At 50.7% G+C, this 25,950-nt stretch overlaps 3 protein-coding genes across 4 annotated transcripts; 1 reads left to right on the forward strand and 2 right to left on the reverse strand.

Moving 5' to 3' along the window:
- The first annotated feature begins 5,518 nt into the window (after positions 1-5,518).
- Positions 5,519-8,447, forward strand: LOC103820034 (C-C motif chemokine 4 homolog). Its single transcript, XM_009094638.4, has 3 exons — positions 5,519-6,983; positions 7,480-7,594; positions 8,043-8,447. Exons 1-3 carry the CDS (start codon positions 6,914-6,916, stop codon positions 8,128-8,130), a joined length of 273 nt encoding a protein of 90 aa, XP_009092886.1. The 5' UTR covers positions 5,519-6,913; the 3' UTR covers positions 8,131-8,447.
- Positions 8,448-14,677: 6,230 nt separating this feature from the next.
- Positions 14,678-20,357, reverse strand: LOC103820225 (E3 ubiquitin-protein ligase TRIM39-like). Of its 2 annotated transcripts, XM_018919250.3 has the most exons (7): positions 19,715-20,356; positions 18,954-19,049; positions 16,885-17,115; positions 16,758-16,780; positions 16,109-16,221; positions 15,422-15,609; positions 15,093-15,341 (listed from the first exon to the last, which is right to left on the reverse strand). In XM_018919250.3, exons 1-7 carry the CDS (start codon positions 20,150-20,152, stop codon positions 15,222-15,224), a joined length of 1,209 nt encoding a protein of 402 aa, XP_018774795.1. In that variant the 5' UTR covers positions 20,153-20,356; the 3' UTR covers positions 15,093-15,221. The 2 variants fall into 2 exon arrangements, with proteins under 2 accessions (XP_009093119.1, XP_018774795.1); XM_009094871.4 differs by having other exon boundaries at positions 14,678-15,609; positions 19,715-20,357.
- Positions 20,358-20,943: 586 nt separating this feature from the next.
- On the reverse strand, positions 20,944-22,179 carry LOC103820032 (C-C motif chemokine 5-like). Its single transcript, XM_009094637.4, has 3 exons — positions 22,036-22,179; positions 21,652-21,766; positions 20,944-21,193 (listed from the first exon to the last, which is right to left on the reverse strand). The coding sequence occupies exons 1-3, from the start codon at positions 22,106-22,108 to the stop codon at positions 21,094-21,096; spliced, it is 288 nt and encodes a 95-aa protein (XP_009092885.1). The 5' UTR covers positions 22,109-22,179; the 3' UTR covers positions 20,944-21,093.
- Positions 22,180-25,950: the final 3,771 nt, after the last annotated feature.

Below are 25,950 nucleotides of genomic sequence, written 5' to 3' on the forward strand. Positions count from 1 at the left end.
TCCCCCCGGGATGCCGGAAAACCTCCCAGACAGGGGGGCAGCTCCTGCCAGTTACAGTCACCCCCCGCCCGCAGCACTCCTGCTTTGAGTCACGGGCTGCAGCCCCTGGAGCTCTGCACGGCGATCCCAGACCAGTCACGCTTGTGGACCTCTGGACCCAGTTTCTGTTTTCTGGTTTCGGTTTTCTGCTTCTGTTTGCTGGTTTTCGCTTCTCCGGCAAATGCCAGAGCCCTTTGCTATTGCAGTTCCTGCAGTTTAAGTGTTTATTAGCTGACCCTTCCCAAGGGTCAGCTAATAAACACTTTACTATTCCTTTACTATTCCTTCCTTTACTATTCCTGGAAAAAAGCCATTCTTTACCACTTAGCCTCACTTGACTGGGCTATGAAGTTTGTTTTGGTGCAGGCAGGGTAGAAATAGAAAGCTAAAATTATTCAAAGGAGAAGCATGTAGGAAAGGCTGTTATGGGGCTGCTGAGTCTTCACCCCTGGGATATAAACAGTGACAAGGATTAAGCCAGAAGCTTTCAAACTCCTTCAAGCTGCCCTGAAATCCTGCCCTTGCCTAGATACACAGGTCACAAAGCCAAGAACCCAGGGCAGGGGAATGGGGGTACTTTGCCCATGGGTGATGGTGAGGGGGACTTTGTCAGCCTCCCCCTGTTGCAGTGTGAAGCAATATCCTGTCCCCCTTCAGGTGTGCCAACCTGTCCCTTCCCCTCCCCCTTGCCCCCTTCCTAAATGCTGTCCATCAAGCTCCACATTCCAGCAAGGGCGTCGTGTGATTGGCAGAAGTTCAAAAGATGCTTCTCGGACCTGGGGTCATTGACCTGTTCAGGTGTCCTTGTCCCCTGAGACCCTCCCCCTCCCACCTGGTTGGTGGCTCACCTATCCTTTCCCTCCCCCCTCCCTGTGAGCTTAAAAGTCACGGAGACCATGCAGTTGGGATTCTGGTGGAGCTGTTACCAAGATTCAGAGCTCTGTGACCCAGGAATAAAACTCTGGATTTAATCCTCCGGCAGAATCCTCTCCTTTTCCTCTTCACCGTTGCCAGAACCCTTTCCACCAGAGATAAACTGAGTTTCTACCATGCCTGGACTTGTTCTGAGTGCCTAACTGCAACTTCCAGCCAGCCAAAGGTGTCTCTGAGGTGAAATACCACAGCTACCACCTTTGGTCCAGCACTAGGGCCGGATGAGCCCAGGCACGTTCCACCCAGCAATATTAGGATTTTATTCCAAGATCCCCCTGGGGCACAGCTCACCTGTGTGGGCTGCACTATCCCAGCCCTGGCACTGAAGGACCTTGGAGCACAGGAAGGATTATAATTCCATCCCTGTTACTGCCTGTAGCCTTTTCTCCTCTTTCCATATGTCCACAAGTGGATGCAAGCTCTGGGGAGGGGGATGATCCATTTGGGAGATGCTGGTGGCTTCACCTGGGGCAGAGGTGAGGTGCTCTGGGGGTCAAAGGACTGTCCCTCAGGTGATCCTTGACTGAGCTCAGGTCCCTCTACTCCCCCTCATAAACTGACCCCACCAAGTCCCAACATGTGGGACCCTGTGTGGTCCCCATGGGATGCAGGAACCCTGGGGCTATGGAGAGATGGGGATGATGTGGCTGTGGAGGGTGGGGGTGGTGGGGGGATGCAGAAGAGGCCGTGGGGGTTGTGGAAGGATACAGGGGCCCACAGGGGGAGGCTGCAGGGCCATGAGGGATGCAGGAGAGGCTGTGGAGCTGCAGCACAATCAGTGAGCAGTGCCAAAGCTCCCCGAGCCCTCCCCTCTCTCCCAGGGGATGCGGGTGCCAGACACAGCCTGTGCTAACTGGGAAAGCCAGACAATATCCCCTTTGAAGGGTACAAACCCATCTGGGGTGGAAAAACCCTCCATATTACTGGGGACAGGACCTGCACTTCAGAGAAACACTGCCAAGCACCCCTACCTCCAAACAGCCCTACACGTGGGAAGTGGTTTGACAGCATTGAATAAATCATGAGGCCAGTGAACAACAGTGCATGAGAATGGCTGTTCACTGGCAGCTGCAGAGCTCACACCTCACTGTGGGACTGGGGCTCACACCTCCCATGGAGTTCCAACCTCCCCACAGTGATACAGCCCTGCCAGGACCTTGCAGAGAGGGGCCAGCACTGGGCAAGGGAGTCCAGGGGGCCATCAGTCCCCATCCCCGGAGGGGTTTAACAGATGTGTGGATGTGGTACTTGGGGACCTGCATTAGTGGTGGCTCTGGTAATGCTTGGAGGATGGTTGTGACCTCAGTGACCTCAGAGGACTTTTCCAACCTAAATGATTCCATGATTCTATGATTAGAGATGTCCTCCAGCTGTGGCAATAGCCCTGACACAAGTTTGAAGGTTATCCCTGCTCTCAGGGGAGGTTGTGGTTCTAACCTGGTTCTAACCTGTGGGGATCAGCCAGACATCCCATGCTCCCTGGGGCTGCCTACAGCCATCCCACCCAAAAATGCCTAGAACACTCCACAGCAGGAGCACCAATGAAAATGAAAACTCTTTGTATCTTGTTTATTTTTATTTTTCCTTGATTATAATGAGCAGGCAAGGCCCACTGGGTTGATTAAAAGTGGGTTTGCTATTCATAGAATCATAGAATCAAAGAGTGGTTTGAGTTGGAAGGGACCTTAAAGGGCACCTTGGTCCACCCACCTCACCCCACCCCCCCGCCATCGACAGGGATCCCTCCCACTGTCCCAGGCCGCTCCCAAGCCCCAGTGTCCAACCTGGCCTTGGGCACTTCCAGAGATCCAGGGGCAGCCACAGCTGCTCTGGGCATCCTGTGCTAGGGCCTGCCCACCCTTACCAAGAAGAAGTCCTTCCTCATATCTATTCTAACTCTACTCTCTTCTAGTTTCCATCCCAGCAGAGCTCTGAATTTTCAGCCTGGTCCTCTCTGCTTCTTTCTGGTGGACTCAAAAATGATCTGAGTGAGGTGGGCAGAGGATGCAGGCCCAGCAGAGACACTTTTTTTGGTCGTTCCAGACATTTGGGGTTTGAGGGATGCTGAAGGGGGTGGGTTGGGTATTTCCCAGCCCCTGGAGCCAGCAGTCAGGGTGAAACAGGGACACAGCCCCACAGTCACCTCCCTAAGGCTCAAAAATTGCAAAACCTCAGGTTTTCCCTGTTTCTTTCTTTTCTTTTCATGCCAAGAATGGAGAGGGGTGTGGAGCAAAGAGGCTTTTTATTTCACCTTAATTTGCTTTGAAATACTGTACAGTTCATCCTCTTTGGTTTGCTCTGCTTCAAAAGAAAGGCCAGGAAATATTGGAGGTGTCAGCCATTAGAAAGAAGAGTATTCCCTAGAATATTTTATTTTGTAAAATGCCTTTGCTGGAGAAGAATGGGACCTTTAGTGAGACACACATTTCTTATCAGCTACGACCATCTTCCTGTCCTGACATGACTTTGGGGAAACACAAAGTGTTTTCTGTGAACCAGCCAGAGGTGACCAGCCAAGGTGGCCGTGCTCTCCCCTGGACCCACCACACTGGAGACAGATGGTCCCCAGTCACTCCCACAGGCACAGCTTCTAACTGGAATCAGTTCTAGGATGTGACATCATCTAAAAAATTCCAACATTTCTCCAGCAATGTCAAGAATGGTGGAGGTGAAATTTCTGGACACTGATGGAATGTCATCAGTGCTGGAGCTGGAGCGGGGCAGGATGGAGCTGCAGCAGGGGTTGGTGGATCTTGGCTTAGGGGCAATTTCTGAACTCAGGACATCTTTAATGACTTCCTTTTCTGAGTGAATCTCAAATCCTCAGCATTAAACCCTGCTATAAATAGCAACTTACATCAGCCAGTCTCACCAGTTTTTTTCCAGGTTCTCCTTTCATTCATGATAGAGAATTTCCTTATTTTCTTATTTTGGGCATTTGCTTTACTTAGCACTTTCTCCTGGGATTTTTCAGGGGACTCATAGAAAACCTCAATCATATCCCTCTATGTAAAACAGGGCAACATCAACCAGACTCCTTCAGATGGCACTGACTCGAAGCACTGCCTGCTGGGTCAGGAATTCTGAAACCACCTGATGGGAAAACTTCCTTCTTACACCACCACTTTGCTGTGCAATTAAATTAATCCCCCCAGAGATGCTCCAGCCCATTTTTCCCACTCTTCCATGGCCATCTTCATGCCTCAAGGCAACTCCCAGGGAAGATGGTTCCTCCTTTGAGACACACTCAACCTCCCTTCCTAAAAGGGGGAAGAGATGGAAGAGATGACTTTCTCTTTTCATCATCATTGGAATGTGGGAAATGGGTAAGAAAACATTTTTAAGAGCATGTTGCATCCCAGGGCATCACTGGCATGACTGTAACCTCCCACCTCCATCCAGCTGGCCATGAGCTGGCAGAGCAGGATCTTTTATCAGATTTCTAAGGAAGAATTAGATTTCTAGAAAACAAGCAACTTGGCTTTGGGGTTCTTTTTGGCTCTCAGCAGTAGAAAAGTTTCAGCCCTTAACAGTCCCCTGTAAGACACATTACCTAAACTAAACTGATCCTAAACTGACTTAGGAAATTTTTGCTTTTATTAATTTCAAAATAGCCCCTGAGAGTCTAAAATAATTTAATATGTGCTTGCTGACAAAGGGATTAAGGCACAGAGGTGTCCAGCTGCCTGAAAGGAAAAATCTCTCATCAAAAACATTTGAAGAATCAAAGCAGATCCCAAACTAATTCTTCTGTTTTCATGAAACTCATCTTTTAGCAGAACATTCTCCACATTTTGGCACTGTGTGCCTCGGGAGCAGGATGGGAGCACTTGGCTGGAGGTGCCGGATCTCCAGGCGTAACCCACGGATGCTTGAAGGCACAGTCAGAGGGGACAGTTCAGAGGCAAACCATGCTCCTACATCCATGTACAAGTTATATTCCCTGAGCAGCCAGACAGGATCCAAGGGAGCTGATGTTACTCCCTCCCAGGACAGCTGGAGTCTGTCAGAATACCAGGTTCCCACCTCCTGCCTGTCTGGGCACCCTGCATGTGGAGGCAGGCTCTCTCCTCATCTTCCCAGGATGTTTGGAGACAAGCAAGATGACAGAGTGAGGCAATGGGACATAGACTGATGAGTGAGCCTGCAAGGTGCCTCTCTGCAAAGGGAAAGATGGAAATGGGCCAGATCAGCTATGGAAGGGAATGCTCAGCTTGGCAAAAGCCGTATTTGCTTCATGGGGTAGATCTGCCCTCCCCAGCCTGAGTGAGGGACACCACCTAAGCTCCCAGCAGGAGCATCCCTGAGGGTGGGGACAAGTCTGGGGCATCTCCTGTGCCTTGTCCTCTGAAGCCCTCGCTGCCCACCTGGAGCATGGAGCTAACCCAGCATGGCTGGAGGAGAGTTGAAGGATGTTGGGAAAACACCAGGTTATTTACAGAAGGTTCCTGGGGCAGTAACTGGAAACCTTTAATAGAAATAGGATGAGTCAGTACCCAGCGCTGCCGGGGTGGGGGGGGTGGGGGGCGAGTGCAGAGGTGCCGGGCTGAGGTTGGGTTGCTTCATTTACATTACAGACCTTCCACTGTTATTTAGGAAGTGTCTATCAAGACGTCACTATTCCAAATAACAACATGGAGACATTGCCCAGGAATGCCTGCTTTCCTTTAGAGAACAAATATCCTCCTGAGAACATCTCACTACAGCTGGACAGCCCTCAGCTCTTCCCAGAGCACTCATCACCTCCTTGCCCAGCCTTCCCTCTCCTCCTCAGGAAGTCTGTCAGACCTCCATGGCTCTCTGTGTGGAAGGTGGTGGCTTCTTCCTAGTGACTGTCTCAGCCCTTGCCCAGCCTTCAGAGAGCTCTTACTCTCTCCTACACATTGTACTGCTTCCCCAGTCTGTGGTCATTTTCCCTCATCAGCCGAGATATTTATTTTCTTCCCAACATCCTAGTTTCTGCCCATGCTCTCACTGCACAGTTAATCTGCTCCTCATTTTCAGAATCACTGTTTCCTTCCTCACCTTGCTCCTGGAACTCCTTCTGCCTCATCTTCAGGGTTACAAATGTCCACACTTCTTTCCAGCTCTTTGCATCCCCATGCCCAGACTACCAGTAGCTCTCAAAATGTAACTGTATAATCTTTATTTTAAAAAAGCAACTGTTTAATTAAATTGCAATTTAATGTCTCCTTACAGGACCTGGAGTGCATCAGGCATTTCCAGGAGATAACAAGTAGCCCATCTCAGAACTCCTTTCCTCTAAATTGAGGAGAAACTTGAGTGTTTCAGCTTCTCAGATTGCTCTTTCATGCCACCACTACCTATGCCAGTGCCTGCAGTGCTGTCACAGCTGCAGGACGTGCCCTGAGGCACCTCCAAACATGGGGAACACATGCAGGACGCTGGTGACAGCGCCCACCTCCTGCTCCTGGGGCACCAAGCGCTTCGCAATTATGGGAGAAATCCTTGGTAAAGGAGACTTCAGTCTCTTTTTCCCCAACCAGCCTCATCCCACTGATGCTTCTCGGCCCTCCAGCACAGCTCTTTCGTGGATGCATTCTCCCCTACAAGCTGCCAGGAAGCTTGGGTAACAGGGGACTTAACAAATGGAGGAACCTCCACAGAGGAACTTCTTACTAAGGGGCAGGCATGAGAGAAGCAGAAATAGCCACAGTGACTGTTTCATATCCTGTGTCACTGGGGAGGCACTGAATCGAGCAGGGAGCTTCACTCTTCCGGAGCTGGGGCTGCCCTGTTCCATCACAAGACTGCAGCACAAGTGGACTCTGGTGGAAATTCCACCATGCCTACGCAAGCCTCTGCACAGACCCCTTGCTCCATAAATTGAGGCGCTGCTGATGGTCTCAGCATCAGACAGCAAAGAGGCTTCCAAGCTACCCTTGCCTGCTCCAGCTCCAGCCACCACTTCTCCAGCGACATGAAGGGGTTTGTGGTTGCCCTCACCATCCTCATTGCTGCCTTCTGCTACCAGACTTCTGCTGCTCCATGTAAGTCCAGGGTCTCTCCACCCTCTCTAAGTGGAGACAGGAGAGATGTTGCTGCTGGAACAGCCCCTTCTCGCAGCAATTCTACTCTGGGTCCCTCCCTCTGTCCCACCATCTTCTGGCAGGTGCTCCAGGGTTGTGGGACAAGAAGAGCTCAAAGACCTTTAGCATAAAAGCTAAAGATTTGTTACCCTTTTTAGGGTAAAAGCACAACCATGCCCCCCACCCCTGCTACAGGGGTAAAATGTGGGCACCCTGAGGAAGGCTAGGGCTGGCTAGGTTTGGGCTGGGAGATGTTTCCTGGTGGCATGGGCTGTGTCAATGCAGCTCAGGGTGAACCAAACAGGGAGATAACTGAAGGAAGAAGAAAAAAGACCCCAACTTTTCTCTTCCTCCTCCACATAATCCCTGCTCCCTAGACCCAGGGATGGGTAATCCCAGCTCTGTGCCCTGTCCCCCATCCCTTGTCACTGCTCATGACTGTCTTTGCCCTTCACAGTTGGCTCCGACCCACCAACCTCCTGCTGCTTCTCCTACATCCCGCGGCAGCTGCCCCGCAGCTTTGTGAAGGATTACTACGAAACCAACAGCCAGTGCTCCCAGCCTGCTGTCGTGTGAGTCCCTCCTCCGAGGCAGGGGTGTTTTGGGCTGAGGAGCCAGGGAGGGAAAGACCCTTTTCCAAAGACAGGGAAGGAAGACTGGGATAGAGAAGAAGTACAAGGTGGTGCTTGGAGCACAAAAGGCATATGCTGCTCCTGCTCTACCCCTTTGCAGATAAAACTGGTGGCTGCTGGATAGGATGGGGAAGACATGGAGCTGCTCATCTTTGGGAGAGGCAAGGCTTGGGCAGGGCTCTTGTCCCAGCCCTGGAAGTATCCAAGGCTAGGTTAGGTGGGGTTTGAAACAACCTGGTCTAGTGGAAGAAGTTCCTGCCCGTGGCAGGGGGTGGAACTGAATAAGCTTTTAGGTGCCTTCCAAAGCCAACCATTCCATAATTCTATGATACTGTGATTCTCCATTCAGTGCTCTCCCACCAAAAACTGATCTCCTTGCACCCCACAGGTTCATCACCAGGAAGGGCCGGGAAGTCTGTGCCAACCCCATGGAGGACTGGGTCCAGCAGTACGTGAATGAGCTGGAGCTGGACTGAGCTCCTGCACAGATCCAGCTACTCCATGTCCCCAGCTGCCGGAATGGACGAGCTGGGGTCCACTGGAAGTGCTTCAATGTCATTTAGAGCTAACTGAGAAACTGAAAACATTCCAAAACCCAACTTAATGCTGTGCTATTTAATTTTTTATAGGGGAGGGATCAGGTGCAATAACTCTGAGATAAAAAATATTTTTATTTAATATGTATATTATTTTCTTAACCTGTAGACTCAGGTTATATTTTCTGTATTTAAGTAACTATATTTTTGACATAAAATTCAATTCAGATGTCAATAAAAAACATTTTTTGTAAGAATCTTCTGTGTTTGCCTCTGTTACAATCCTTTGGGATGACAATAGCTGAAATTATAATTGACAGCTGGTTCTTTATTTCCTCTTCCACACTGTCAAAACTCTTACAAGCTTTCTGTGTTTGAACATCCTGTTTTGCATAATAATGACAAAAAAAGACATGAAGAAGGAGTTGTGAGAAAGGCAGGGATTACATTCAGGTAACTTGTCTCAAACTTTTTTTAAGGTATTTAATCTCCATTCATTATGACAACTGGAAGCTCAATAAATTCCATTTCTGGGTCCATTATAGTCAATCAAAATATTACCTTTAGGGGCTGAAATTCAACATATAGGTTGTTTTAGGGAAAGCTTTCTGAGAGCTACAGATAAAATAGATCAGCTGTTTCCAGAGCTGAGGGTGGAAAAAATATGTTTCACTGCAAGAATTTTAGAATTATTTCATTAAGCTCTCATTTAGCTGAGACATGAAGCTTGCCAGATATTCCCGTCTCAGTAATACTTTGACTCCAAAACCTGCTCATCTGTGGAGATGCCTGTCCAGAGATGACCATGCCAGGCCCCAGCCCAGGGCAGGATCTGACCCTGCAAGGAAACATCTCCTCTAGTCCCCCCCTGAGGCTGAAGGAAATGGAGCCCACATTAGTGAAGGTATTTTCCACATCTGATGGCATTTCCCACACCACTGATGGCATTTGGGATGCTCTGATCAGCTCTGGACAGGCTCTGTTGGATCACCAAGGAGTATTTGGGTTCCTCCTGCCTGGATCTCTGGTGCACTCCACAGAAAAATGCTCAGCTTACCACACTGCGTTTCCCTACTGGATTTGGGATTTCAAACATAAACATCAGCGGGACACAGGCCAGCAGGGCAGGAGGTGGCCCTGGGGAGGGGCCTTGAGCAGAAACAGAGGGTGGATGGTGATCATCTGGGGCTGGGAGGGATCAGGGGGACGTGGATGAAGGAACACATCACTCCTCGCTCAGGGAGCTGCAGCCCCTGGCTCCTCAGCCCACAGGGCCTTGTGGATCCCATCAGTCATCCCACCCCATTGCTGACTGCATCCAGCTTAAAACAGCACCCTGAGAGGAGGGAAGTGAGGTAGAGAGCAGGACCAGAGCCCCCTTCCCTGAGACACTGCTGGGAGGGAGCCCGTGGCTGAGAGGTTCAGATGGGCATTGCCACTGGCATGTGAAGGAGCTGGCTTTGGTGAAAGCCTGGACTCACCAGACCCTGCACACCACAGTGCCAGCTCCAGAAGGCAGACTCATCTTGACCACTGAGTACCAGCCACCCTGGGTGCTGCTGGATAGATTCACCCTGAGGACTGACACTGGCACAAAGCCTAATGCCCAGAGCTGCCCTCACTCCAGGGAACAACAGGAACAGGAGACAGGAGGGGGAAGACCTGTGATGGGATTATCCCAAAATCACTTGAGTCTTCACAGTCCCTCTTGCATACAAGCCCTGCCTGCCTCTGTGGCACTGCGAGCAGTCCCACAGCCTCAGGTTTCTTGTGTAAGGGCACAGGGTCATCCAGTGAGTACTATCCAGCACTGCTGGAGCCTGCAGCAGACAACCTCTTGTGCAGTGTCCTAAAGCACCAAGGGCATGTTCCAGCCTCCCATAGCCATGCCCTCCCCTCCACTCCAGGGTACCTCAGCTGGCTCCTCACCTCTGCTCTGGGAGCCTGCAGGAGCCCAGAATTACTCATGCCTTTCTTGATCTTGCACCCGCCTGTGTGTGACAGCTCAGAAGAGCCAGCAAGGAGCTGTAGCTCTACACCCCCAGCAGAGAGGTGAGAACTGAGCACCTTCTGCAGAGGCTCAGAGCAGGCAGGAGCTGCAGTACCCATGGCACCATCAGCTCAGATACTCAACCAGGGTCACCCTGCCATGCATCCTGGAAGTATTTGTGGTTGGTGCAGCTGTTTGAGGCTGATTTTGCTGCTAGAGCTGAGGCATGCATGGAGATCCTCACACCATGCAACCCTTGGGTCACAGAATCATGGAATCATAAAATCATGGAATGGCTTCAGTTTGAAGGGACTTCAAAGCTCATTCTGCTCCACCCTCTGCAATGGGTAGGGACACCTTCTGTCATTGCAGGCCCCCAGCCTGGTAATAATTAGCATTGACTCCATGATTCACAGAAGGCTGATCAATCACTTTATAAAACTTACTTATTAAAAAACTCATTCCTTTATAGACAGTTACAATACAGCTGGACTTGATTGGTCCTTCAATCAAAACCCATCACCACTGGCTAATCAAGAAGCCACCCTTTGGTAAACAAATCTCCATAATACATTCCACATGTTCACAACAACAGGGGCAGCAAGGGAAGATAAGAATTCTTTCTCATTATTTTCTCTGAGCCTTCTCACAGCCTTTCCCAGCACAATGCCTGGGAAAGTTGTGCTGCTCTCTGTAGCCAGAGAGCTACTGCCACAACCTTCCCCTATCCAGGCTGCTTCAAACCCCATCCAGCCTGGCCTTGGACACTTCCAGGGCTGGGGCAGCAACAGCTGCTCTGGGCAACCTGTGCCAGGGCCTCCCCATCCTCATGGTAAAGAGTTTTTTCTCCCCAGGAAGTTCATGCCTGGGGCTCAGGGCTAATTGTGGTGCTCATCCCTCCCATAAACGGTATCATGGGGTGCTCAAGCAGGTGGACACCAGAATCACAGAACATGCTGAACTAGAAGGGATCCTTAAGCTTAACAGATGAAAAGTGGGGCTGGGACTAAGAGGAGGGTGGTTTTCTGCGGAATTTTCTCAGGATTCAGATCAAAACAAGAACAATACTGTTAAGGGGTTTGGAATTTGTAAACTACTCATCCTGAAATCAGAGTGTGGAGTTTACTGAATGTTTTGCACAATGTATATTAAAAAAAAAACATCTTTTTTTTTCTTTTTGCTTTCGTGGGGTTGGTTGGTTTGGTTAACTTTTGTTGTTGTTGTTGATGGTTGGTTTTTTGGTTGTTTTTTTTTTTTTCTTTGACAAAAGTTCTGGGCAAATCTAGCTGTGAACAAAAATTCAATCATTACTATGATAAGAATATCATTATTATAATATATGTGCATATGTCTCCATATTTGCTGTTTACATCACACTCTAGTGTGTCTGTAGGCATTTTGAGGCACATCAAATACCAGAGGAATCGGAGGCTGGAGTCCAGCATCTCACAGAAGGAAGAGCCAGGCTGTGCTGATGGAGATGTGGATTAAAGCCAGTCAGTGTTCATGGTCTGGGCTTTTACATCTCCACTTTTCAGAGAGGAATTAGACATACTGAAGGCAAAATGCTTGTGCACCCAGAAGTGCCAATTCTGTGCCTTCCTCCCCATCCCAGGGCCCTGGTTTGCCACAGGGAGGGGAGGCTTAGTCCTGCATCCAGAACAGCTCTTCCCAGAGACACTATGAGCAGGGGGTGGGTCACTTCTGAGGGACCCGAATCCAAATATAATGTAAAAGGGGATGGGTTTGTAAGCTGCATACAAAAGAAGTGTTTTTCTAAAGTGGTGAAATATCCCAGACTTCCAGGGTTAAGGAAGACACGTAAGTATTACTGAAGAAATTGTGCCTGGCTGTTGCCTTCCCTGTGATGCCCAACAAATGGCAGAAGTGGCCAGGAGGACCCAAAAGAACATTTCTGCTGAGTTCTTAGAAAGATGCAGACGATGACTCACATCCCTCTGAGATGATGAAGCATTTTCTTCTAGAAGAGAAGGGTGCAACATTTTTGAGAAAGCACATTTCTAAAGTTGCAGGTCTGCTAACTGTGCTGAATCATAACAAGGGACACTGCCAGTGCCTGGGAGTGAGCAAACTGCCCTGGGAGCCAATGCCTTAAGTGTTATTTTAATCGACTGATATCTCAGAAAAACAGTAACACCCAATCCATGGTCCCTCTTCCAGATTTGGTATCTCAAGGGACTCCTCCTTCAGCCAAACCACACCCCTTGAGCAGAACAGTCCTTGGCTGGGGTAATAGGTGGACTCAATGACATTAGAGGTGTTTTCCAACCTGAACAATTCCATGATTCTATGATTCTCTGCTGTGCTGTGCAGCCATTCCCTCTGGATGAGGCTGAGCAGGATCTGGTCCTTGCAGGACAGGGTCTGTGTGGAGGCTATAGCCAGACATCAATGCACTGCCACCGAGGACAGGGACAAACTCCACTTGCCATGGCTCAGAGAGGAATCCTGCTTGCAATCACCCAGGATCAGTTTCAGAGCAGCAGGGAGCTCCCAAAGCCAGGTCCCAGTGCTCCCAGCTGCTCTCCAGCTGCCTATTGCCAACCAGTCTGGGCATCAGAGAGCAAGCAGACTGGTATCTGCTCCAAGCAGTTCCTTAGAAGCACATGATGCAAAGTCCACCAGATGGAAAATCTGGGAGCCTACTCAGAAATATCTCATACCTTTGACCTCCACTGTCCTTCTCGGGGGAGGCAGATTCATGATTGCTAGAAACACTTTGGATGCTGCATTGGGGTGAGCTCACATCCTTTCTACTCACTCATTTCTTCCCCTGCTTGCAAGATCTCTGAATTGTTGCACTTCCTTCTGCTTCTTCTGGAAACACTTTACCCCCCACAGCACTGCAGCAAGCGCCATTTGTCCATCACCTGCCAGGATCAGCTTGCTCTGGACAGTTTCTATTCCATCGCCTCCTCCCACTCCTGGTTCAGTGACATTTACCCTGGTTCCTTCCCTGCACAACAGGTTTCCGTGGCTGTCCTCACCACTCCCTCCACCAGCTGCTTCTGCTTTCAGCAGAGGCCTTGAAGTTTATGCCCTTTCTTATCTCCTCAGGCTCCATAAACTCCTTCTCCATGGAGTGAAAGTAAGATCACAATCTCCATGTAATTTCTCCAGGGTGTCAATGCACTGCAGGACCCACTGAGACCTATCATCCTTCTCCTTCCTGGAACTGGAAAAGCTGTGGCTGAGCTTGTCTCACTAGTCTCTTCTCTCTGTTGTGCAGCCTCCAAAAGAAAGATCCTGAAGGAGTGTGGGAGTCCTCAAACACAGCAAAACTCAGTCAAGAGGAACAGCTCTCCCAGTCCAGCTAATTTATTCACTAGAAGACTCCTAAAGCATCATCTAGGACATCCCCAGAGAACTGGAGAGAAAATTTACAAGGGCTTGTAGTGACAAGACAAGGGGGAATGGCTGCTAGAGGGCAGGGTTAGATGGGATATGGGAAAGAATTCTTCCCTTTAAGGGTGGGGAGGCCGTGGCACGGGTTGCCCAGTGAAGCTGTGGCTGCCCCAGCTCTGTAAGTGTCCAAGGCCAGATTGGGCAGGGCTTGGAGCAAGCTGGCTTAATGGAAGGTGTCACTGCCTATGGCAGGGGGTGGAACAACATGAGCTTTAAAGTCCTTTCCAATCCAAACCAGTCCAGGACTCTATGACAAATTGAGCTGAGCATTTCAGACTATGTTCTAACAAATCTCATTTTATTTGCATTGAATCGGACTTCAAATTAGGCATCTTCTTGATTTCTGTCTGAAGGACACACTGGATAGCCACTCCAGCTGGTAGTCCAGGGCTGGTGGCAGCGCTAACAAACCATGTGCCATGGGGCAGTGTTTTGTGCACCCAGGGCAGTGTCTCCTCCTCCTGGCCCTGTGCAAAGAGACCATGGTTCCACTCAGGTTCAGATGAGCTTTTCCTCCAGTGACACACTGGCAGCCTGTTCAAGGCAAGAGCCTTGGGGCAGCAAGACGGCCTGGAGGAGAAGGGATGTCCCAGGGGATGGACAGACCAAAGGTGAACACTTGAGACAGAGTTTGGGCTATTTTTCTTTCCCTGGATCTTGCATCCCTGAAGTACCCCTGCCCTGTGATGGGTAGCTGCCCACACTTGGAGATTTCCCATTCATGGGGTTTTGGGGGGGGGGTGGAGTGGCTGGAGCTGACAGACCTGGAGGGGATCTCCTGACCAGGGGACCAGGGACAGCAGCCCAGGGACCACCCCCACCCAAACAGATGTCCTCTCTCTTCACCCCAGGCCCCAGTACCACAAGGCTGGGGTGAAGGCACCGCACAAGCATCTGCCACTCCCAAATCCCTGCCTGGAGAGTGCTGCTGTGTCCCACAGATGCCACAGTGGGATCTCTCAAGGACCCTCTTGGAGAAGATCAGGTCCAGCAGCACCCCTTTGCCTTCTGAAATATTTCAGAGTAGCAGCACTACAAACCCAAACCATTAACCACACAAGGTTCCCCAAATCAAGCCTTTACTGCTTTATTCCAATACAATTCACATCAAAGTCAGCACTACATGGCAGGCTGGGCACATACGCTGCTCCAGCAGCCTGTGAGATGAGTATCAGGGCATCAGTGATCAGGGGAATCCCCTGTCCCCACTAGTGGCACAGAGGGTTATGGCACATTCCTGCTGCAAAGTGCCTTCCCAACATATGGCACACAGTGAGTGTCACACATGGCAGGTCACTCCAGCAGGCAGAACCATGTGAAAATCCTGCCAGGACACTCACCAGAGCACTGAGGTTTTCCCCTAGTGCTGCCCCACTCACTGGGAGAAGCTGGTTGTCACTGCCCACCAGTGACAAGCCAGGGCAGCCACTCTCACAAGATGATGCATCCAGTCCCCTGTGGGTCCCTGACCCAGGAGATCACCAAGGGTTCTGCATTTCTGCCCCCCAAAAAGGCACCCAAGAAAAAGAGAGGCCGGAGATTGCCTGAGAACTTGTCAGTGAAGGTGTAAATGTGGGAGCGGTCACTGATGTTGTAGAAGGAGATCTCTCCCGCCTCATAGTCCAGGAAGATCCCAACGCGCCGGGGTCTCACACTTAGGGACACAGGAGACACGGGTATGGTCAGGGCCTCGTAGGTGCCCCCATTTTGCAGCCGCAGCACCCAGTAACCATTGCTGGGGGAGAAGAGGACAGAGCCTTTCCGGCCAGCAGCCTCTCGACACAGCCCCAGGCCCCATTCGGGCTTGTCTCCCACCTGCACCTCCCAGTAGTGACGGCCAGAGAAGAAGCCAGGGCTGCCCAGCACCACTGGGGCGCTGCCAAACCTCTTGGGGCTGTCGAAGAGGGACAGAAGCAGCTTCTTGCTCCCACGCCGGACGCTCTTGCGGTCCTCAGACACAGTGAGGTCTGGGTGTGCCGTCTCTGGGTCCAGAATCACATCCACTGGACAGAGAGAAGGATGGAAGGATGGACAAGGCTTCAGGCATCTGCAGCCACAGACACAAGCAGGTGCCTGTGACCTGAATGCTGGGCTCTCCCAAACCATCCCACATCTCACAATTATTTGCTTGTGGTTTTGCATAGGTCCCAGCACTGCCTGGCAGTGGGGAAGTGTAACATAGAAAATGAGCCACATCAAAATATTTGGTGTCAGGCTGCAGAGCCAAGCCAAGGAGGGCAGTTCCACAGCTTCAGAAAGATGTCTGAAAGCAAGAGGTCATGGGCAACATGGTGCTTGAAACCCCCGAAGACATCCTGGGCTTCAGGGTCTCCTCACAATCCATCCAAGACCACAACAAAGGTCTTCCCACCATGAAACCAGCCTGAACTCATCAGTGCACAAACCTGGAGCAGCTGGACAAAGCTTACTGGAAAAACCTCCCTGTGCTAAAGGGTACTGGGGAAAACCAGAGCCCAAATATGCCCAGAGCTGCCCCCTCACCTTTGAACTTCTTCAGCATGTCCCTCATGCCCAGGCAGTGCTCAGGAATGCTGTAGTTTTCCTTCAGGGTCACAGACACAGCCTCGGGGGATTGGAACTTTACCCCTTCACACCTGAGAAGGGATGGATGACCTTGGGCTGTATCCAGAGCCTGCACCATGGCCCCTCTCCAGCTGGGGGGGGGGCTCAATTGCCCTTTTGTTGCCCTTCGCTTCCTGGAGCGCTGGCTGGGAAGAGCACTAGGGATAATTACTTGCATACTGGCAATCCAAATGAGAGCAGAGTTAAACAATACAGGGAGCAGCAATGCCAGGCCTGGGGAAGGAAGGAACAAAGCCACTGGCAGCACATCCCTTAGGAGGGGATGCAGCTCACATGTCACAACCAGGCAAGACCTTGGCTCTGAGCCCCTGGAAAAAGAGGATGGAACCTCTACGGGATTGTCTCAGTCCCTCCTGTGTCTACCCCAGGAGGACCAAAGCAGATGCTAGGCAGGGAGAATAGGGTGGCTATTGTGGAACAGATGCAAATCTGCCTCAAAGCCTGGAGGCATCCAGGACAGTAGGAGGAACAGCCATGGTGCCTGCCAGGAGTAACCATGGGTACCTACCAGGAATAATCATGGCACCTACCAGGAAAAATCACCCACCTACTCAGGATGCTTTTCATGTCCTAGAAGAAGACAAAAACAACTCTGTGTTTGTCTGGGCCAAGCCACCCACCCAGGTGACAAAGGCACCAGGGCTGAGTTAGTGGTGCTGGCGGCAAAGCCTAACCTTGAGCAGCCCATCAGCTGGCTGCTGGCTCTTCCCCTTTATCTCCAGGATCAACTCCTCCAGCAAGCACTTCTCCTCCACCAGCCTGGCCAGGTTTTCATTGATCAGCAGCAGAATCTGCTTCTCTTCCTCCTCCAGCTTCTGGAGTAGTAGCTTCTCCTCATCAGCCAGCAGCCGATGCAGCTTCCCAAACTCACTTACAATCCTCTCCCGCTTTTTCTTTACTGTCTCCTTGGGATAAGAAGATTCATGGGGTGAACATTATCCAGGCAGCCAAGACAGAGCCAGATGCTCCGGCATCCATGCCCAGCATCAGGCCCTGGGAAAATACTACATTTTTGTGACAAATGCATGAATTTAAAAAACAGCCAGAGGCAAACTTGTGCTTCCACCTCACTGTAGTTCCCACTCCACATCCTCAGTTTACCAGCAGCAGGACCTTACCTGGGGCATTTCTGCTCAGCTGGACCCCAGAGGTCTGGGGTGTGTTGGGCTGCAAGGAGGTGCTTTCAGGTGTTGGGGGTAGGTTTTTATTACAACTCATACCTCCAGCCAAATCCAGGCTAATAAACTGCTTGGGCAGGTGGACAATGTTGGAAAAATCCCCAGTTAAGAGCAAGAGGTAGAAAAGTCATAAAATCACGGAATGGTTTCAGTTGGAAGGAACCTTAAGGACCATCTGCTTCCACCCCCTGCCATGGGCAAGGACACCTTCCACTAGACCAGTTAGATTGCTTAGATTGCTCTAAGCCCAATCTAGCCTGGCCTTTGACACTTTCAGGGATGGGGCAGCCAAAGCTTCTTTGGGCAACCTATGCCATGGCCTCAGCACCCTCACATGGAAGAATTTATTCCTTATATCTAATCTAAATCTCTCCTCTCTTAGTTAAAGACAGTTCCCTCATGTCCTGTCTCTATCTGCCATGTAAAGGAAGCCCTGGGGCTGTGGAGGATGGAAAGGCAGAGCCCAGGAGGCTCCCTAGGTTTCACTACAAGGTGAAGAGCCAGAAATTGGCAGGGTCTGCCAGTGCCTTACGGCTTTTCACCTCATCCCTAAAAGCTGGCTGGAAATCTGGAGCTGCAAAAAGACGCTGCAGTGAGCTTGGGCCAGGAAACCTCAGAATGAAGATGATAAAAAGTGAACTTTCCACCCCTCCCCCCATCCAAGTACTTGTACCTGAGTCATGAAGACTTGATAAACCAGGACAGCCTCTTTCCCCCACCATTCACATGGGACTTTTTGCTCCTTTTGCTATAAAAGCATAACCAGAGGAAACTGGAGGCAGCTGAGCCGTGACCCTGAGCCTTGACTCAGGCAGATAGGAGGACAGTGACACAGCTCTCACAATCTCTGTCCTTTTCGCCCAGTGGGGACAGAGGGTTCATAGGGACATCCTTAAAACTCACCACCATTTGTCTGGACTGTCACAGGCAAGGGAACTGAGTGAAAAAATAGGGGAGTTCAGAAAAGCCTGTCTTCCCTGTCAGAGCTGATTTGCTCAGTTCAGGGCTGGATAACTCATCCAGCAGTTTAATTTCCTTTTCTGCAGTTACTTTTACTTTCCAGCTTTTACTCCAAGAGACTTGAAATCCAGCTGTTTGCTGGTGTCTGCTCTTCCCAGAACTGTCTGGAGTGGGACACAGTTGCAGTAATTCAGCTTTTTTTTTTCCTTATGAAAACACTTCTGGTTCCTGTTGCTGTGGAGCAGAGCTCACCACACAGCTCATACCTGGCTTGGAACTCAAGCACGTTGTGCAAAAAGGCAATAAAAAATACCCCAAAACAAAAGGCAATAAAAAATACCCCATGTCTACTTGTTTAACCAGCATAAAGTCCTCATGATTATAGGGAATCTAGCATGCTGCTCCTTGCAAATCTTTTTATAGAGCTGCACACGTTTACTGAGCCTGGCTTCCAGCATTGCTCATACATGTGACAGCAGAACACGGGGACACAGCCTGGAGACAATGATAAATCTGTGTCCCCAGACAAGATCATTCAGGGTGGTTTTTTTTTTAATTCTGATATCTCTGAAGCTCATTCTTTAAGAATAAAGACAGGCACCTGCCTTGCACTCCTGGGTTTTCATCCTTTCTGCTGACTCACTCTTCTTCACCTCCTCCACTTCCTTTAAAAGACTCTCCAGGGATTTCTGGAGTTTGATCTGGAAAGAAGAAAAATGGGCTCAACTCACCCCAAGAGCACCCACTGAGCATTGCAGGTTGGCTGGGTCCCCTCTGCCTGGGGGGAGACACTGACCCAGTGCGAGGCTGTGCCAAGCACTGGTACCCGAACAAAGCAGCTGTGCTCTTCACTTAGCTCACAGTGTTAACCTTCCCCATGCTCCGCAGGTTTCCCCTATATTTTTCCTCACTATTAAGATTCTGGAGACCAAAGCGACAGCCCTCTTTCAACGCTGGGGTGAAGGGTGGATGGTGTCAGGATCATAGCTGGGATGTGGGATTTGGGTGCCAGCATCCCTCCACCGGGGAAAAATGTCCTCTGGGACCCACCGGCTCAGCTTCTCCAGGGGTTGTGAATGGGCACGGAGCCAGGCTGTGTCCCTGAGCTGGATGGACAGGGTGAGCCTGGGTCCACCAAAAATGTGTAAGAGAACCAGGACCAGCTTTACCCCCGCAGCGAGGTCGGCTGGGGGAGCGGGGGGGGGGGGGGTGGGGGATATGGGGAGGGGGAGGTGACCGTCCGCGCCACCCCTCCTTCCGCTGTCCCAGCGATGCCACTGAGCACGTTGGGGTCCCGGTGGCCGCACACTCCCGTGCCAGAGTGCTTCGGGGCACGACAGGGACCCGGTGGCTTACCCTCCCGTACCTTGTAGACGTGCGCCGCCTCCTCGATGGGGTACACGGTGTGCGGGCGGTGCTGCAGGGACTCCCGGCACACCACGCAGATGGGCTCCTCGTCCTCCTCGCAGAAGAGCTTCAGCCGCTCGTCGTGCTGGGGGCACAGAGGGGTCCCCGGCTCCAGCTCGGGCCCCAGGCCGCCCCGCAGCCCCAGCTGGCGGACGCTCTCCACGATGTTGGCCAGCTGCCGGTTGGGTCGGAAGCCGCTGCGGTGGCAGGAGGCCCGGCACTGCGGGCAGGAGAAGGGCCCGTCGGCCCACAGCCCCTTGTCCTGGCAGTGCTTGGCGATGCAGCCTCGGCAGAAGTTGTGGCCGCAGTCGATGCTGACCGGTTCGCTCATGTACTCCAGGCAGATGGGGCAAATTGCCTCCTCCTGCAGCCGCTCCAGGGCACCTGCCAGCGCCATGGTGGCCCGCTGCTCTTCACGGGCGCTTCCCTCGCCCCTCGTCAGCCAGCAAAGGCGGGCTCGCAGGCAGGTGTGGCTGGCAAAGCCCCACGGCGAGGAAAAACGGGCAGTGCCATGAAAGCCTGGAGGACGAGCCCGCCTCGCTACCGGGTAGCCCCGGCCACGGAGCCTCCGTGCTGCTGGGGGGAGGAGCTGGCACCGGCCGGGACAGCTGCAGCCGGCCCCAAGGGCTGGGCCTGCCTCCAACCCTGCGGGGCAAAGCCAGACAAAAACCCTGCCGGGAGAGCGGGACAGATGAGGAAGCACCAGAAGTAACCCGTGGCCAGAGACAGCCCCGGGCCGGGACGGTGGTGGAGATGGGGTCGGGTCTGTGATGGCTGAGCTCAGCAGTCTGTGGAGCCCCTGAGGCACCTGCCCGCTGCCCAGAGATGTTGGCCGAGGTAAGGGACCCCTTGCCACACCAACAATTGTGCCAAGACATCCCCCGTGACGCCCACCCACTGCAAAGAGCAGGGAGTTTGGGAATGTGCCCCGGCAGGAGGCAGGCGGGACAGGCAGGATGAGAAGTGCTCTCCTTCGCATGCACAGAGGGGCTGGGGGACAGCCAGGTGTCACCCCATCACCCACAGGCCCTCGAGTGTCCAGCCATTGCTACCAGTCTCTGTGGAGCATCCCAAGAACCACTGGGAGAAGTTGCAAGTTTTGCTCCTTTTTATTATACAAAAATAACTTCAACACCTTCAGTACAAAGGAGAATGAAAAGTTTCACTGAAAATGTCAAATAAATTAAGACTGCCTTTGCACAGCCTTCCATAAAAGAGCTAAACACTGAGTTGAATACCCTGCCAAATTCCCAGGCAATGAGAAAATAGAATATGTTTTGGAGGTGTCCATGAGAGCACATCTTGCAGAAGTGGTGCTTGGAGAGAGCAGGGTATTGCTTATCCACTGTGCTTATTGTCCTTTAATTGATTCATTATGTCCTTGACCCACATGTCGTTAGGGTTGGCACAGACCAGCTTGTCCTTGATGGTGGTAAATCTGGAAAAGGAAATCCAGTGAGGAGAGGAGAAGGAAAGGAAGACAGAGAGGGGAGTGAGACCACCTGCTCCACGCCAACAGTGACACCCACCAGACATCTCTACAGGCTTCATAACACCCCTAGGGAAATAGGGTGGGGATGGCTCCATGTCCTTACAGGTGTCCTGCTCTCTGCACTTAAAACACTTTGTCCCCAGCATCTCTACATCTGGGACACCATCCTGGCTGGGTCCTACTATCTGCAGTGAGGGGGGTGACCAGCAAAAGCTCTTTTGACTCAAATCTAATAAGGAGGTCCACAAACTGGCTGGCTGGAATGTGGGATTGCCCTCTGAGATGTTCCCAGGCTGTTCTCCTCACATGGGAGAGCCCTGCCCAGTGCTTTTCCATGTCAGGATGAGGTATGATGTGGGGTTCCCCCACACTGTAAGGACAAGTAGGGCAGGAGATCTACTTACATCACAGCTGGTGGTGAGCAGTGGCTGCCCGTGTGCTCATACTTTACCACATGGCTCAAGGACAATGTTCTGGTGATATACTCAACACAGCAGGGACCATAAAAGTTGAGAGAAACTGGAAGAGAAGTTTTCTGTTACGTCAGACCAGGAAAAGTGTCAGTGGGGAGAAGTAGGGTCAGAAGATGAGAAGATTCCCACTGGAGGAAGTGCTGCTCCCACAGTGGGCTCCCACCACAGCCATCTTCCCATCAGGGAGCCAAGGTAAGTCAGGCCTCTCCTTTCCTACAGCAGATGCTAATAAGAGAGAGCTGCCAAGCATTATTAGACCTTATACAGCAGACAGAAAGAGGAGACAGCTCCTTGGAGAGGAGAGATTGGACTCACTTGGAGAAGAGGTGGCCTGGTAGCAGAAGACAACCACAAAAAGTACAGAAAGGTCTGCTGTGAAGGTCTTCATGGTCCTGTTGGGTGGAGGTGAATTGTAGGAGTGAGGCTGGACTGTTGCAGTGTGTCCGTCACTGTTCCTGGTGTGGGATCCCTGGGTTCAGCCCTCTTTATACAGGGAGACAGCAACCAAGGATGGAAACATTGCTGAAAGCCATGACACAATGGAAAAAGTGCAGTGTCAAGGATACCACACAGCCTTGCAGAGGAAAACGTTCAGAGCCCTGATGACACCAGCGTCCTGACATGGCAGAGGGTACGATACCATGGGTGATAAGATACCATAAGAGGACAGAGAACAGGATATGACTTGTCATTTCATTTCCCCTGACCTAAGGGCTCTGCAGAAAACCCAGAATTAGCAATTTGGAAGATCAGTAGGTGGACCTCTTGCCTAGAAGTCACAGCAGTGGATGAAGGACAACCATGGTCGTTAAGCACTTGTGTTTCCCAGAACATCTGCATCATGGAAAACAGGAGATCTCACCTCTGCCACAGCAACTAGAGCAGGGAAAGTCTGAGAGTCAGGCTGACCACCCATGTGCCCACCCAGCCATGCTGGGTCCCACTTGCAATGGGGGTTTCCTCCATGGGACTCTGAAGGCCATCGGTGCATAAATGTGCAGAGCAGAGGGTGGAGCATGGTGCAATTCCAAACCGAGGCTCCTCTTATGTCCTTGAGCATCCCTTGCAACAAGTCTTTAGGGAACCGGTTCTGCTACATCACAACTTCTCAAATACTAGTGACAGCTAAAAGAGTATTCAGTTCTTCATGGACATGGGAATCAGCCACTGATGCCCACAGAGAACTTTAGGAGCTGATGACTATGTTAGCAGAGCAAAGCTGACAAAGATGTTATTTGGTTCCAGCAGTGTAGCACTAGCATCCTTCTGACACTGCTCTGTCATTGTCCCCACTGCCAAACACGCACAAAGATTGGCTGATTTAGCGCATATTGTTTAGGATGGGAATGGTGTCTCTGCACTGTCAAAAAAACAGTTGGAAAATGTTACATCCCTCCAGAAGGGCTCTGCTCTTTTCCAGGCAAAGGTTTGTGGAGGAAGCCTCACAAGAGTGGAGGAAGAGCGAAGTCTCCATGGTGCTAGGAAATGTATCTGGGCACTGGGCAACCACAGCCACAATGGGAAAGCCACAGGAGCAGGCTGCCTTTCCTGATGTCCAGTAACAAAAGGGGTCTTGCTCCTCTGTGGAGGAGGATGATCACAAAGTAGAACCCCTCACCCAAAGTGGGGTTCCTTGTAGGAAGCCAGAAGAGGAAATCAAAGGGAAATTAAGATATTGGCTGGAAGGGTGGATTGCAGGCCTGAGGCTCCCAAGTGCTGCAGGGCATGTGATAGATACTCAGCACAACTCAGGAGACTGAACTCCATGGAAAAGTGAGTCAGATTCATTGGAGGGTGCAGGGTGCTGTCATGGTGGGATTTGTTTCACACAAAGCTTTTTCTCTCACTACAACACTCTGTTACTAAGCATGAACAAAACTGAGTTTGGGTGACACCACACATGATGCCTTGGTGCTAGGGAGGTGCAAGCCTGGGGAGCGGGCAGCCGAGGAGGACCTGCCTACAGAGCCCTGGGAGCACAGGGCATGTTGCTGGGTTTCTGGAAAGACATTTCCATAGCAGAGACATACCTGCCCCTTTCCACAGCAGGCAGGCGAGCTCCATACAGCCCATGGATTATCTGCTGCCATCACAGCCCAGTCCCCAGCTCAGCCTTGGCACATCCGTTCTCTTCTCTGAAGCTCTTTCTCCATGGATTGGCTCGCTTTCATCCCAACTCCTGCTAAGGGGTTAAATTCCTAGAGTGAGAGTCAGTTGAGACAGCTGGAATCAAGGCTGAGGTTTTACTTGTGAAGAAAACTCAGAATATCCTGGTCCAAACAGCTGATGAGCTCAGGATTCCTCTGGGATCCTTCCTGCTCCATGACTTGCCTTGTTCTCTGTTCCAGAACCCATTTGGATACTGGGATGAAACCTGGTATCTCCAAGGGCATGAAATACTCCCACCATCATGGATCCAGTTTCCCCCCACACTGCACAGATTGGGACAAGGAAGGTGTGAGGAGACCGACACCCAAAGCTCAGCAAGGAGTGCAAGGACAGCGACAAACTGCCTGCACACCGTAGGAGCAGGAATGCTGATGGAGCTTGGTGTGCCAGTGCCACTCCAAGGGAGACACAGAACAAAGGATGGAGCAACACGGAGGCATTGCAGTAATTCTCTGTTGAAATCAAAGCAAATATAAAACAAAAGATGGGAGTGACACAGCAGTGTTGTGGATAGACTCCATGGAAAACAATGCAGCTAATGAAAACTAAGTCAAAGGAATGCTCTAGATGGAAATCAAAAGCTGAACTTTGCTTAACTCAGGAATATATATTACTTTTCTCACCTCTGTTTATGCTACTAATGAAACTAATCTGTAAATGACATCAACTCTAACTTTATCTTTTCCCAAGAAAATATTATAAATATGGCTGAAACGGAGAGGGAGGTCAGGAAACTCCAACATTTTTGTGGTCAGTTATTACCAGTGGCAACCTCTAAACCTGTCACAGTCTTCTCTGAGCAGTGCTAATAAACTGCTCAGTGTGAGTCACAGAATCACAGAACCACAGAATAATTAATGTTGCAAAAGTCCTCCAAGATCAGGTGTCACTAACACTCTTCCATCTTTCCATTCCCTGCTCCTTCCATTTCTATCAACACATTCAGAAACAAACTTGCACAAATTCCCATTGAGACTAACCCTACATTATTTGGACACATCTCCACACAGGGACCAGAATAAAACTGGGAGGAGGAGAACAGACTGAGGAATGAGCTGGAGCCTACTTGCCCATGGCTCACACAAACACAGCCCAGCTCAGAGCAGCTTTAGTTGAGTGTTCTGGATGTTCCACAACATTCAACTACAGTTTTGATTGAAATGTCAAGATTTGTTTTGAAAAATCAGTATTTTATAGCAGGAACATAAATGTGCCTCAACATTGTCAATGAATTCTCTCTCCTTTTGGATACACCATGCTGTATTTCCTGCTTCCATTCAACCAAAAGGAATTTTTGGAGGTTTCGACACCTCTGTTATTTCCCCTATTCACTGTTTTCCTCAGCTTTGTTCCTTCCTTAAAGATTCTGTATTTTTGCTCCTTCTTACCAGGACAAATAATGCAAACCTCTAAATATTTTGATTTCTAAAACCTCCTCCATAAATAGCCACATCCTAAATAGTGGCTATTTATGGAGACTGTATATACTCCACCTTATGGTGTGCTTCAGCTATAGATAGAAACCAAACAGAGTATCTTTGGATCCATCACCAGGTTGGGGATGTGGGAGGAAACCTCTGCTCAGCCCTGAGGGTAGCCTGCTCCACCTCACCACCTCCTAGGCTGGAGCCATGTCTGGGGGATCACTTTATCACAGTGCTCCTGGGAGCTGCTGGATCACTAATGTGGGAAACTGGGTTTAACTGTGAGGAAACCAGTTAGAAATAGAAAGACAATGACTGGGGCCAGAGATCCCAGGGTGGTTCAGCTCCAAGCAAGATCTCAGATGAGAAGTATTTTCGAGAAGAATTGAGACTTTCCACATGAGAATTGATGTCTGCAAGATGATAAGTGGCCTAGAAAGAGGGAAAAAGCGAATAGTCACTGTCTGCCCCAGAGCAGGAACCACGAATTATTCAATGGAGTGGGCAAGAGGAAGGTTCAAAAGGAACAGAGGGAGGCAGCTCTTCACATGAGGAGCTCCTTGCCAAGGGACATGGTAAGGACAAGGAAATTTCCTTGAGTCTGAGCTTGGATTTCAGCGTGAAAGCTTGAGAAGAT

The sequence above is a fragment of the Serinus canaria genome, chromosome 19 (genome assembly GCF_022539315.1).
Source record: "Serinus canaria isolate serCan28SL12 chromosome 19, serCan2020, whole genome shotgun sequence".
NCBI classification, from domain to species: domain Eukaryota; kingdom Metazoa; phylum Chordata; class Aves; order Passeriformes; family Fringillidae; genus Serinus; species Serinus canaria.

Excerpts from the sequence above, each read along its gene's own strand:
- LOC103820034 (XM_009094638.4), top strand. The coding sequence starts at position 6,914 with ATGAAGGGGTTTGTGGTTGCCCTCACCATCCTCATTGCTGCCTTCTGC. Across the intron at positions 6,984-7,479 it reads CCAGACTTCTGCTGCTCCAT|TTGGCTCCGACCCACCAACC; the intron begins GTAAGTCCAGGG and ends TGCCCTTCACAG. Across the intron at positions 7,595-8,042 it reads TGCTCCCAGCCTGCTGTCGT|GTTCATCACCAGGAAGGGCC; the intron begins GTGAGTCCCTCC and ends TGCACCCCACAG.
- LOC103820225 (XM_009094871.4), bottom strand. The coding sequence starts at position 20,152 with ATGGCGCTGGCAGGTGCCCTGGAGCGGCTGCAGGAGGAGGCAATTTGC. Across the intron at positions 16,781-16,884 it reads CAGCTGATGGGCTGCTCAAG|GACATGAAAAGCATCCTGAG; the intron begins GTTAGGCTTTGC and ends GTCTTCTTCTAG. Across the intron at positions 16,222-16,757 it reads ATGAAAAGCATCCTGAGTAG|GTGTGAAGGGGTAAAGTTCC; the intron begins GTGGGTGATTTT and ends ATCCCTTCTCAG.
- LOC103820032 (XM_009094637.4), bottom strand. The coding sequence starts at position 22,108 with ATGAAGACCTTCACAGCAGACCTTTCTGTACTTTTTGTGGTTGTCTTC. Across the intron at positions 21,767-22,035 it reads CCAGGCCACCTCTTCTCCAA|TTTCTCTCAACTTTTATGGT; the intron begins GTGAGTCCAATC and ends CTTCTCTTCCAG. Across the intron at positions 21,194-21,651 it reads TGCTCACCACCAGCTGTGAT|ATTTACCACCATCAAGGACA; the intron begins GTAAGTAGATCT and ends TTCCTTTTCCAG.